The 12,903-nt window shown below is 41.9% G+C and overlaps 2 protein-coding genes across 4 annotated transcripts; both read left to right on the top strand.

Annotated features, from left to right (window-relative positions):
• Positions 1-306: 306 nt before the first annotated feature.
• gid4 (GID complex subunit 4 homolog) lies at positions 307-5,344 on the top strand. The gene is made up of 6 exons (XM_042087480.1): positions 307-877; positions 1,458-1,517; positions 2,984-3,091; positions 3,252-3,353; positions 3,550-3,680; positions 3,825-5,344. Exons 1-6 carry the CDS (start codon positions 527-529, stop codon positions 3,886-3,888), a joined length of 816 nt encoding a protein of 271 aa, XP_041943414.1. The 5' UTR covers positions 307-526; the 3' UTR covers positions 3,889-5,344.
• A 4,151-nt stretch (positions 5,345-9,495) lies between these two features.
• On the top strand, positions 9,496-12,443 carry noxo1a (NADPH oxidase organizer 1a). 3 transcript variants are annotated; one of them, XM_042087472.1, is made up of 9 exons: positions 9,496-9,616; positions 9,752-9,832; positions 9,937-10,009; positions 10,130-10,313; positions 10,426-10,616; positions 10,731-10,838; positions 10,987-11,104; positions 11,216-11,581; positions 11,675-12,443. In XM_042087472.1, the coding sequence occupies exons 1-9, from the start codon at positions 9,551-9,553 to the stop codon at positions 12,018-12,020; spliced, it is 1,533 nt and encodes a 510-aa protein (XP_041943406.1). In that variant the 5' UTR covers positions 9,496-9,550; the 3' UTR covers positions 12,021-12,443. The 3 variants fall into 3 exon arrangements, with proteins under 3 accessions (XP_041943406.1, XP_041943408.1, XP_041943409.1); XM_042087474.1 differs by having other exon boundaries at positions 11,216-11,544; positions 11,647-12,443; XM_042087475.1 differs by having other exon boundaries at positions 11,216-11,525; positions 11,628-12,443.
• Positions 12,444-12,903: the final 460 nt, after the last annotated feature.

Consider the following 12,903-nt stretch of genomic DNA (forward strand, 5'->3'; position numbering starts at 1 on the left):
CTAACGATACCCTAGATTTAATACATGAATGTATCATGTAATTAAAATAAGTGTATTTTAACTGAAAAGGGCTACTTATCATTGTGAGGAGGACCCATTACAGACATAACTGTACACTAATGTCACTCATGAGTCATGACTTGACGATTCAAACTCATTCCCTGACTGCAAAGCTGCAGACAGACAGTCCAAAGGTCAGGGCTGAAGTGAGCCTTGTCGATGCAGCTGGGACTAGGCAAAAGCAGCGGCAGCCAGTGGGGAGTAGTGCATGCCTTTATGTGAGGTACCAAGCTTCTATTGAACCATCGTACCATGGTCGCTGGAAATGAAATGGACGCTGGTGAAATACGAATGACATACTGATGTTCCGTATTTTGTTATTGTCTCATGGAGACCCGTGAATATGGCTTTAATTTTGACTGGCTGCAGATAACACTTTGCTGATCATCTTCAATCCACTAGGGGCAGACCACTTCCTGTGCTTCAAGTTCAAAGGACGCTGTGCTTGGCGCGTAGCTGACTTTCAATGGAGCTACAGTGCGTTTGGGGGAAGGCAGGGGACGAGGCGTTGTCAACGAAAAGTTGTCCTATATACAAGCGTCCTCGGTCCCCTTCTCCTCCCCTATCACTTTCACAAGGTGATGCATGTTCTCCTGCGGCCGTGGTAAGCACCGCTGAGGCGGTCATCATGCCAGTCCGTATTGACTGCTATCCCAGCTCGACAGAGGCCTGTATGGCCTCGGTCTCGCTCAACCCACCACCGCCGATCAACACACACCAGCCAGGCGTGACCACTTCGCTCCTCTACAGTGGCTCAGAGTTTCAGGGATATCAGAAGAGCAAAGGCAACTCCTATGACGTGGAGGTAGTTCTACAGGTTAGTAACCTGAATAGTGATCGCTATTTTAATCTGACCGTAGCCTGTTCTACGTTTATGTTCCAATTCATGAGTTTCCATCATCAATTCCATGATTTTGCAATGTAGGCAATCAATCGGTTCTAGCGCGTTAAGTTGGTATATCAGTTTGTTATTTTGTTCTGTGCGTCTGTGGCTGCGTTATGATTTTGTAGATCATAGGCAAAGCCACACAATTGTTCATGATGAGTTTAAGAATAATACAGAAAAGTACCGTTAAGGATCTACTAAGGCTCATTATTTGCAGCTCAAGCTAGAATACCGTTACTCTTCACACTATGTTAAAAAAAATAATAAAAAAAACACTACAAACGTCTTTATTGAACTAATATGAGGCAAAAATAAGTTAGAATGGAGTAGCCTACTGAATGAAGAGTTCTAGTGTGAATATTGTTAGGGATTCTGGGATAGCGTTTCTGAAAGCAATGGTTACATGCTGTTGCTGTCTCGACAGGGATGTTCCATCCATTTCTGTGCTGTTATGTAATGTAACTGCTGGTGGTGTAATGTGACTGCTGATGTTGGTTTTGTGTTTCTGCAGCATGTGACTATAGAGGATTCCTACCTCTGTGGATATCTGAAGATCAAAGGTCTGACTGAGGTGAGTACTCACTCTTCACCAATTATTTACATTTCACACAGCAAGACACTTGAGCGCTGGACCACATTATTTTATGACCCCCTGACCATTGGGCCTAAAAGTGCTTCAACCAGGATTTGCTACACCAGGGCCTGAATAGATCAATACTGATATTTTGCTGTGGAGAGAGAGTAGCTAAACCGGTGGACTGAGTACATGGGAACAGTTTCAAGTGGATATATCCTCCTGAGACCGAATCCATAGACCTATGTCCTCTGTAGTGGACATAAGTTCTAGATGCATACCCCTTTGAGCTATTCTATCAATTCCTGTGGTCTTTTAAAGAGGACATCCTGGGCTTTCTAATGATGTATCATGTGATTGGCTGGGTTGCTGGGAACCTCCTTTCTTGTTCTCAAAAATGGTTGACATCAAAACAAGCACATTTTATGGAAGGAGGAGAGATAAGTCAAATAGTGTCTTATTAAGCATTCATTATGATGGCAATATATGGTCTTGTTAATGAAAATGTCAGGAATCATATGATTAATTTTGAAAGAAGTTAAGTATTTTGAAATAATAGTGACTTTATGAATGTCCATTATAATGGACACCAGGACCAAAATATTTTGATTTGTTGGGAAATTTAGGAGATCATTTGTATAGAATGAATGAGGGGGGGGGTCAGATTTGGAGCTCTCAGGTGATGAGTGAGTGAAACAGAGATGAGGACTATGAACCTGTGCCTCAAGAAGATAGCGAGGAAGAGTAAGACTAAAAAATGAATTATCGCAGATGAAAGAAAAACATGAAAATGAAATGAACAATCCAGAAAAAAAAATACAACTGTCCAAAAAGGCAAATAAAGTAGTCTAGAAGGATAAATAAACTTTTCCCTTATATTTGGTTAAGTTTACCCTTAATTTAATACCACTAAAAGCATAATTTGTCCATTTTTGTCTATTTTCATGGCTACCTTTTCATACTAAAACGGTCCTTTTGTCCACCACAGGGGACATGCTATAAAATAAAATACAAATAAATAAAAAAAAAATAAAAAAAATTGTAAGATGTTTTTTTTAATCCTAAATAGAAAGGAAATCACAACAAAAAAGAAATTGTTGGACACTGGATATAGGTCAAGGTGTTGATTTAATCATCATTCTCCTAGATCTGAAATGTACTCATGACCCCACGAATGTTTGCAAACTATTTCTGGCTGTTACCTGAAAAGGTAAACTAAGTGCAAGTGGTGACTTAGGCCTGTGACAGGTATATTTTTAAAGTACCTTACAATATGTTGTATTTTACTTTTATTATTTTTATATTGAATTCAGCTATTACTGAAATTCACATTTCCACAGAATTACTAAACTTGCATAAGTCGCTCGTAAAGAGACCACAAAAACAGAATGAATGAAGGCCTACTGAAGAACATTATGGGGTCGGAGTACTCCTTCATCACCTAAAACGTTTTATTTACACAGGAATACCCAACGCTTACCACATTCTTTTCTGGAGAGATCATCAGCAGGAAGTGCCCCTTTCTAACCAGGAAGTGGGATGCTGATGAAGATGTGGACCGTAAGCACTGGGTATGAAACGCACAAAAAATAATGTAAAGAATTGAACTATATTTAAACTAAATGTATACGGTCTGATTCTGACAATCTCTATACAGTATCTTTTTACTGATTATTTAGTCCACTGAAAGGTCCACACATACTGTGACACAACATACTTATGGGTTTCCAGGGCAAGTTCCATGCTTTCTACAAGTATGCCAAGACATTCAACTCCGATGACTTTGACTATGAAGAGCTGAAGAACAGTGATTTTGTTTTTATGCGCTGGAAGGTGTGTTTCAGTATGTCCCCACTCAACTCATTCACGTGTTCCTGAAGCCCACTTAATACACCTAGCATGCAGCCACACTGACAGACTTGAAACCTCCTGTCTATGAATTGTTTCTTAAGCATATTATGGAAAAACCCAAACGCACTTATCAAGCATAGTTATTCTCGATCATTTTCTGCATGCCCCTCCTCCACAGGAGCAGTTCTTGGTGCCGGACCACACGATTAAGGACATAAGCGGTGCGTCCTTTGCTGGCTTTTACTACATCTGCTTTCAGAAGTCAACAGCTACCATAGAAGGCTACTACTATCACCGCAGCTCAGAATGGTACATTTTTTAACTGTTGTTCAGAATGAGGAAAAATGCTAGACTGAATTACAGCACTGTGCATACCATATAGTATGTAGCATGCAGGGAGAGTATTCTTACCCCCCCCCCCTGTGTTTTTTCCTCTCTGTGTTTTTGACTCAGGTACCAGTCCCTGAACCTTGCTCATCTCCGCCAGCGCAGTATGCCCATTTATGAATTTCGGTGACACATGGTTGTCTCATGGGACTTAATGCGGCGGTGGTGCCAGTGTCCAGTAGGAGCCGTTGGGTGTAAGAAGAAATCCAGGTGCCGGGGGTTTTGGGTCGGGTAAAGGTGTCGGCACAGGGACGCAGCTGTGCTCCCCAGATCTGGACCAGACTGGACAAACGTGTACCTCGAGTGGAATAGTGAGAGGATTGTGAAAAGGGGACGCCCTGGCTCTGGCTTGCCTGCAGCTGGGGTTTTCAAGATTTCCTTTTGACCTTTTTGCCCTCCCTCTGCTCCAAGTTTGGTGTTTTAGCCTCTTGTTACTTCCAGCATTTTTACCATTTTCTTTGTTTTGATTTTTAAAACTGGATGGAAAGAGGCAAGATGGAAGCTTTCGCTTAGTACTCAGATGACTTGTCTTGAACAGGTGGGCACAGTGTACCACTTGTATCATGGTTGAATGTGAAAGAAAGAAAAGAATTTGTATTTTTAATATATTTTATAAATAGTTTATATATTGCATATAATAAAAAGTTTATCCGGCAGTTGGATTTAAGCCTGAGAGGGTACCAAGTTACAAGTAAAAGCAGCAGGGGTTATGAGGTTTCGGGGAACGTATGAATCTTAAGAAAATATGAAATATGTTACTACCAACACACCTTAGCCATCAGCTGTCTTCTACTGCAAACATAACATGCAATATTATGTCTTGTCAGCTGTTGTGTTTTAAGCCCAATTCATATGGATGATGGCAATCAGAGAGACTGTGAATATATTTATGTGTGTGTGTGTGTGTGTGTGTGTGTGTGTGTGTTCTGAACGTTGGGGGGAAATGGTGCAAAGGAAAGGACTCAGGAACTTCATGGTTGTGTTCATGTTACTCATACCACATTCTTCTATGCAACCAGGAATCTTGGAAACCGAAGTTGTCATTAACCCAGAACAATTTAACAGAATATTGGTTTGACTGTCGCAACCACACATGTTGATAAATGTGAACCTAGAATATGTTTAAATTAAGACTGGGGTTAAAAACAAAAATCACAGCACTTTTTTAAAAGCCCTCAACTCTTTCTGGAGATAAAAAATCTGAGGCAAAAAGCTAGACTGTAGTGGTACAGTCAGATAAGAGAGGACTGAATGTGTTTGAATGTTCCCATGTGGCTCAGCTGGCCCTTAGTCCTCAAAGATGGAGACCCTCTCCCTCTACAGGTGAAGGCAGGAGAGTTTGTCTGTACCAATCGCCATTAGGGGGTGTACAATTATTAAGTGTGTTTTTGAGTGGAAGAATGGACGAGCAATGACCTCATTTGCGTATATTGTCTGTCGCAACGCACAGCAGTCCCATAGTTCACATGTGCCTAGGGGTGAGTGGTGCATTGGTGCTCACGGTGTCTGAGGAGGACTCTAAGGGGGTGGTTGTTTCAGACAAAATGTTTGTATAATAACTAAATAAATACTGTTTTAACAACCTACATCTAATAGACACTTTGTTCCTTTAATGTGTTTTACAGCTCAGATAGTGTATGGTAGACATTTATGGTTCAAATGTTGTTAGCTAGTGTCTGCAAACCAATCACACAACAGCATACCCCACTTGTATTGTATGCATATTGACACTAGAGGGCAGTAGTGACAGATCCAATGGTCTGATCCATAGACAGTAAAAGAGGTCTGACCTCAGTTCTGAGGCTTCTACTTGATTACTGGAATGAGATTATACACATTAGAGACTATGGAAAACCTTGGATTTACTTTATAAGGATGGATTTCCAATCAAAGTAATTATGTCTGGATAGAATTTGATTTCTAGTGGTCAGGAATTTCACAGGAAGTCGTGTTTGTTTAAAGCAGACACTTTTGTGCAAAAGACATACATAATATTTTAACCAAGGACCAAACAAAACATACCAGTGAGGTAGCCCAGTCCTATCTTCAGTATTGCCAGAGAAATTCCATGCAGTTTCATTTTTGTTTGGGGGACAGGCTGCCCCCACTTTGTTCCAGTTTTTGGAGCCTGGGCTGCCTACAGAGACCTTTTTTTTTTTTTTTTAAGTGTACGGAATGGGCTGCTAAAGGTTGTGAGGATATGATTGCTGAATGTGACAAAACATGTTATAGGCTTGAAATCGCGTAAAATCCCTGACTGCACCTTTAAGATACAGTAGCACAAGTTTACACCTTTTTCCCTTTTTGGCTGTGTGTCACATGATAAGTAATGCTGTCTCCCCTCTTTGTGTCTTGATTTCAATTATCTAAAGTTGTTCATCACATCCCCCTATACCAGAGGGCCCAGAGTAAGATCTCAAAAAAACAAATTCCCTTATTGAAAAAGAAAGAATGTAGACTTACCTCATTCATTCATTGTTTCAAATAAGAGGTTTAGGCTGTGGGACAAAAGGAGGAAACACTAGATGAAATGTTGGTTTGTTTGTTTATGGAAAATATTTCAGTACCTTAGTCATTCCAGTAACGAAGAAGATAAAGCTTTTGACAATTTCCTGCAATCTGACATTGCAATGCCTTTAGAATAATGTGTTCTAAGACCTGGTCCTGAGTTATTAGTTAAAGGAATCTGGATAGTTTTAAACTATTGTCTGTAAAGACATTGGTTGTTGGATCTTTATGGCTGCCAAAATACATATGTTAAATTAACATTGAAAGTAATTTTCCATGCATTAGGCCTACTAACTTTTTTTTCCGGATAGCCACATAAAACCTAGACACAGCATCAAGTTCCTCTGCATTAAACAACTTCATCTGTCTTCAAATGAATACAAAAGTGTGTGCACATAATGGAAATTGACACGTATGCAAGAGTTCCAATAACACATGGAACACATGGCCTACGTGCAGAACTGAGGCAAACCACACAATTCAGCTGAAAGAGGTCTGCAGGGTTGGACCTGCATGACAAAGAGATAGCAGTCAGTGCCAATTTCCTTCTCTGCTGGTCCAGCAAAAGAATGCCTACTCTTCCCAAACACACCCGTGTGGTTATCTCATCAGTTGTCTTAACTTTGTATGTCCCCTGGACAAAGGGATATGTTACCACTCATGTAGCTTTGCATATTTATACCTGAGAGTCTGCACGTAGTGTACATAATCAGAAAGCAGGGCTATAGCAACAAAAACGTTTTTGTAGACAGTCTGACTGGTGTGATTTTTGTATACAATTGTTTATGTCTGGCTTTACTGTTGTGTGACTTAACCCCAAAAGGCCAATTCCTCTTAACTCAACATTTACAGATCACAGCGAATGTCTCCTGTTGGGTAGCCTATGGTTGTTAAATTAAGAGTTTGCCTCAAAGGGACTTTTCCCAGAAGACTGTAGGCCTACTGTTGAGCTACAGAAGAAAAAAAATAACTCCACATGTGATGTAATAGCCTATTGAATCCAACTTATTTCATTCATTGCACTTAAATGCTTTGAAATATAAAGCGCTTTCAGATATAACCTTCGGAGTATATGCGGAGGTTTGTCAAACGGAGGTCCTACCCTTCGGATGATTCAGATATGATGCTAACCTGCGGACCTTATACTGACCGTATACGGACGTATGTGTGAACGACAAACAGTACACGCACATTACAGAATCTCCGTGTGTTTGTCGAGTGAGGGGTGGGGGCTTGTAGAGTTCACAAGATGCGAGATATGACGCAGAATATATGCGGCCGCTGCCTGTCACAGCTGCTTTTTGTTTACAAAGTGTAGCCTATGCATTATGTAGGCTAAAGAAGAGAAATCTATTGTGCGTAGGCTAATACTTGAAGTAGGCTAGTCACGTACAGTACGTGCGCACTTGAAATTGACCTACAGTGCTTCGAATAAACACATTTATCTGTTTTCAACGTTATGTAGCCTACCAGAATCTGGTTTGCGTTGGAGAAAGAGAGCATGTATGGTGGATTTTCATGATTTACAGGGATGTAATCGTGGGTTTCATAAGGGTTTATAATATTGCATGGGTTTTCATGTTTTAGAAGAATGTAGTCATGAGTGTCATAAGTTTTTATGTCACTGCATGTGCTGTGAGCAGGGTGAGGTCATTGTATCTTGTGTAGGCCAGACCAACTATCAGAGGAGTGGGGTGAGTGGAAAAGTACTGGGGGTACCAGGATGAGAGCATCTCCTCCTTACATGGTCAAGGGAAGGGGGTGTTATCCAGCTGGTGAGCACCGGGCAGGACAGGGAGTAGGCCGCTGTGTCTTATAATTTAGGGCCTGTCCAGCTAGGAAGAGAATCAGATAAGGCGGCCCTATTTCCCCAAACTGGAAAGAACCAGAAAACCTCTATTTTACATATGTTTCCTATGCATTAGACAGGTTTTCATATAGTTTTATGCATGATGGGAAGATGGTTTCCACCAATGTAAGCGACCCTGCTTAATGCTGATTGGTGAAAGGTGTTTTTGGGGATGACGTGAGAGGGTGGCAATTCTCGAGGGCCAAGGGGTATAAAATATAGTGTATAGCCCTCCGTAGGCAGATTTCGTCGGGGGCCCCAGCTGATGACATCTCCTCCCTATTGCTTTGATGGTTGGTCTAGACTTTGGTTAGGCTGTACTATCATTGCAATATGGAGAATAAAGATCAACAGTCTTCAGAAAGTCTTCTGTCTACATTGTCTCCTTCGGACGCCTTGTTCCAGAGTGCTAAATTACTAAATAGTCAAGTGGTAATAGTTAATTGGCAAATTGGATTCGGAAGTGGACATTTTCCACGACACATGCACAAACTTTATGGTAGGCTACCAGCCAATTTTGTAGGCTAACTCAAGACTTCAAGGCCATCATACAACGTTTTTAAGCAACAAACAAAATACTGACATAACAGTGAAGTAGTTCGTTTTTTCATGTTTTTTTTTTTTTTTTTCCAAAAGCATCCTCTCCCCATGTGTCTATTGCATTTACGTAAGGAGCTTGGAACAAAGTTGGGTTTTCTTCGTTTTCATTTTCTCTAGGCATATATGCTCAACAAATATCAGCGAGCTCAGCAAGTCATATGGGAAGGCTATCAATGAACAGAAAGCCGTGTTGGCTAACAATTGGTTAAATACTCCTATTATTGTCGTCAACGACGTCGCTGTAGGCTACTGCCTTTTTAGCGCCTTCTGCTTATGGTGATTCAGTCTTTTGAATTCGTTTGGCCTTGCCATGCAGTTGTAGGCTACAACGTGCCATTCCCTTCTATCAAAATGTTGTATGCCCTCATGGACAGTAGCTCCGTGATGTCTGCATCTTTCCAGGTCGGAGATTTTCTGGACAGCACTATGCCACTCCATCATAACACTGGCATTTAAGTCAGATCCATAGACAGTAAAAGAAAGGTCAGATCTAACCACATGGATGCACGAAAGAAACGTCACCAACACGCCCTCTCACTAGGTGTGAATTTTAATCGCATGTTCTACGCCTCGTTCAGACACAGTATAATGTGGTATGTTTGGATGACAATAGCCTACATGATATGCGGTCACTTTTGTTCTCTGATGCAACTTGGAAAACACGTTAGCAGGTAAGATATTCTCATAGCCTACGTCATCTGACCACGCCTTCTCTAGGCTATGCCATCGACTATTTAAATAGCCTACACATTCTTAGGATGGTACAATAGTTGACGGATACGTGTAATGCTAAGATTCTTTCATTAAAATTTTTTTTTTAAAAAAATAGGATAAGATGGACGATCTAAAATATGCTTTGAGCGTCAAGCTTATTGGAGTGATGCACAAAGAGTCGGTAAAGGTAAGCATAGCCTACATTTGTTTAACATATAGCCTACTGTAAAGTTGGATGTCAGAAATAATACATTTAGCACTTAAGCTTTTTGGATAAGCAAAAGTGATATAGCCGTTTAGTTGACACCTATTTTACTTGCAGTTGTACATGACGTCAGTGCTGTGGTCGGACCAGAACGAGATAGTCGTTTACCGGTCCTTTCAAGATTTTAGAGACCTACATGTAAGTCATCAAGCCATCAAAAAAGCTTGTGTTCAGCATTGCACACTTGAGTGTTAGTCTTGCATATGGAGAAATGTGGACATATCCATGTTTTGTCTTTGCAGAAAGAACTGAAGAAAAGATTTCCTCCAACAAACCCTCTTAAGAAATCGGACAGAGTTGTTCCGAAATTTAAAGGTAATTAGACTGACTTTTAAAGAACAAATAGCTTATGTCGAGGATACATTAGGCTACTTTGTAAAGCGCCACTTTAAAGCCAATGTCATAGAGTCTGATAAGCTTTGAACTCTGTTACAGTGAAGAAAGTCAAGAGAAACGTTCGCAAAAAAGGTCCAAGTAAATCGGTGCTGAAACTGAAGTCGCTGGAGCGGTACTGCAACGACTTGATGAGCTGCGACCCACGTGTCGCTCAGAGTACGGAATTACGGCAGTTCTTTCTTCCCAATGAGCAGGACCTTACCCCAGAATTCGCTAAGAACAGGTAGGACAAGAGGTCCCCCTAAAATATTTTCTTAGCTTTAATTGTATTTTTTTTTTTACTTTTCATGGCATACTTTTCATATGTATTTCTCTCGTATCTATTCTGCCCTCAGCATTGTAATAATGCCATCCGAGGACAATCTGGATGGCAGCGGCGGTGGGGGCAGAGGCGGCAACGTAACCCAGCCATTCGTCACTGAAACATATCGATGTGTGGCCCCTTATGAGACCAAGGATACCAAAAACAGGCCCTTTAAGGTGGAGGTGGATGAGACAGTGGACGTTTTAATAAAAGACAAAGCTGGTGAGACAATAACTGGGATGATGAACTTCCCTGGGAAATGTATTCAATAATGTGACTTCCTGATATCTATCTGTTAAAATATCTATCTATCTGTTAAAATATATTGTTGCACAGGTTGGTGGATGGTCGAAAATGCCGCAAAATGCATGGCATGGTTTCCTGCCCCATACCTGAAGAAAGTGGATACAGATTTTGAAGATGACCTTGACGATAATGATGGAGGTAATTTGTCTGTAAAGCTAGAGAGAGCACCCACTGATTGGGGAGACATTTGAGAAGGCTTTCTCAAAATCTATAAAAATATGTAAAAAATGATATTGTAGTGTTTTCCTGATGACCTTTTCTTATCTACTGTTTTGTGTGTGTGTAGGTGTTCTATACTGTTCCTCTCGTGCTTTCAAGGCCAAGTCTTCAGATGAACTCTCTGTGAGCATGGGCAATGTGGTGGAGGTGCTCCAGAAGTCAGAAAACGGATGGTGGCTTGTCAGGTATGTCCTGACAAATAAAATACAAACCGTCATGACTACGCAGAACAGAAACACAATACATATTTGCCCCCACCGGACTTTCATTTACTTCCTCTTTCCTCTTTCTAACAGACACAACCGCAAGACGGGTTATATCCCATCCATGTACCTCCAGCCCTACATTAACCCACGTGTTGAGCTAGTGACCTCCCAGAACAATCTCCGGGGCTCATCGCTGAACCTGGACACCCTGCAGGCCCCCCACAGCCAAGAGCTCAGCCGTTCCCAGGGCAACCTGCTCCAGCTGCCGGGATTAGGCTCCCAGACTCCGGCCCAGGGCCTTAACCCACAGGACAGGTACAAGTCCCGCTCGCTGAACCTCCTGACGTCCGAGTCGGACATCTACCAGACACCCAGAAGCTTGGCTGCCCCAAGCATCAGGGTGGACGCAGAGCCCACAGGTCACACCACCGGGCTGCCCCAGAGCATCAGCGTGGACGCAGAGCCCACAGGTCACACCACCGGGCTGCCCCAGAGCATCAGGGTGGACGCAGAGCCCACAGGTCACACCACCGGGCTGCCCCAGAGCATCAGCGTGGACAGCATGATCGACAGCAGCGACAGCAGCGAGTTCAGCTTCAGCGACGATGGCAGCAGCATGTCCGGCACGGACTCGCTCAACCAGAGCCGCAGTGACTTGGAGGATGAGCTGCGCCGCAGCCGCACGCCTCCGCCCCCGAGCACGCGGGGACTACTCAGCCCCGACAGCGGCCTGGGCGGACGCCTCCAGCCCAGCCGCTCCGACCCCAACCTCCATAAGATCATGCCCAAGGTGCCGCCCAGGCCCCAGGCACAGGACATCCTCAAGCGCTGCACCACAGTCACCCGCAAGAACGCAGCACGGAACCAGCTAGCGCCCAGCATCCACACTCGCTGAAGAGGCCGATGGGGGTCAATGGTCATCTCACAGCCCTGCAGGACGCTTGTTGTGGCACAAGAACAACATTGAGTCTCACATGCTCCATTTGGAGGACATTTTTGTAATATGGATCTTCTGACTGAAGACATTGGCCATGGGAAGCATATGCCCCTCAATGGGGAAGAAGGCAAGAAAAAAAAAAAAATCTTCAGTCGTTACTTAATCCTACCAGTAGAAAAGGACTGATTGTATGGCCTTCCATTACAAGTATTTATTTTTTTTGCTCCTTTTTAAAAATGCAAAGTGTCTGATTATCTGATTGAATCTTGCATAATTTGTCGTTTCCCTCTGTTTAATTTCCATACTGGAAACCATATATATGCTTTCTATGCGTTGCTCTGTAGATGGAAGTTTTAAATAAAAATGATAATGTTTCCAAAACTGCCTGTTTGTCAGTTATGATCAGAGATGTACAGTAACGAAGTAGAACTACTTCACTGTACTTAAGTACTAAAAGGCTGTATCTGTACTCTACTGGAGTATTATTTTTTCTCCTACTTCCACTTTTAAATGGAAGACAGTTTAAAGACACACTTTTGTTTGCAAAGAGTTAAGCTCAGTGTTTTAAGTTGCTCTTGTAGCCTACATTCCTGTCTTTGTACTGCTGCTAGCCTACAGCCAAAGGAATTGTGAGTGTCCTTTAGGCTTTTTGAAATAATATAAACAATGATATTCAAACTGTTTTCTTTAATAACTACATTACACAATAGTTGTACTTTTACTTTCAGTACTTGAGTAGTACATTTTAAAATAAACTACTTGCAATACTTAAGTACAAAATACATTTAATACTTTAGTACTTCCACTTAAGTGTGGTGCTTAAAGAGCACTTCCACTTCTA

This window comes from Alosa sapidissima, chromosome 3 (genome assembly GCF_018492685.1).
Source record: "Alosa sapidissima isolate fAloSap1 chromosome 3, fAloSap1.pri, whole genome shotgun sequence".
In the NCBI taxonomy this organism is placed as follows: domain Eukaryota; kingdom Metazoa; phylum Chordata; class Actinopteri; order Clupeiformes; family Clupeidae; genus Alosa; species Alosa sapidissima.

Coding starts and splice junctions, on each gene's coding strand:
- noxo1a (XM_042087472.1), top strand. CDS start 9,551: ATGGACGATCTAAAATATGCTTTGAGCGTCAAGCTTATTGGAGTGATG. Junction 10,010..10,129: donor AGTTGTTCCGAAATTTAAAG/GTAATTAGACTG, acceptor ACTCTGTTACAG/TGAAGAAAGTCAAGAGAAAC. Junction 10,839..10,986: donor CCTTGACGATAATGATGGAG/GTAATTTGTCTG, acceptor GTGTGTGTGTAG/GTGTTCTATACTGTTCCTCT.
- gid4 (XM_042087480.1), top strand. CDS start 527: ATGGAGCTACAGTGCGTTTGGGGGAAGGCAGGGGACGAGGCGTTGTCA. Junction 878..1,457: donor ACGTGGAGGTAGTTCTACAG/GTTAGTAACCTG, acceptor GTGTTTCTGCAG/CATGTGACTATAGAGGATTC. Junction 3,681..3,824: donor TATCACCGCAGCTCAGAATG/GTACATTTTTTA, acceptor TTTTTGACTCAG/GTACCAGTCCCTGAACCTTG.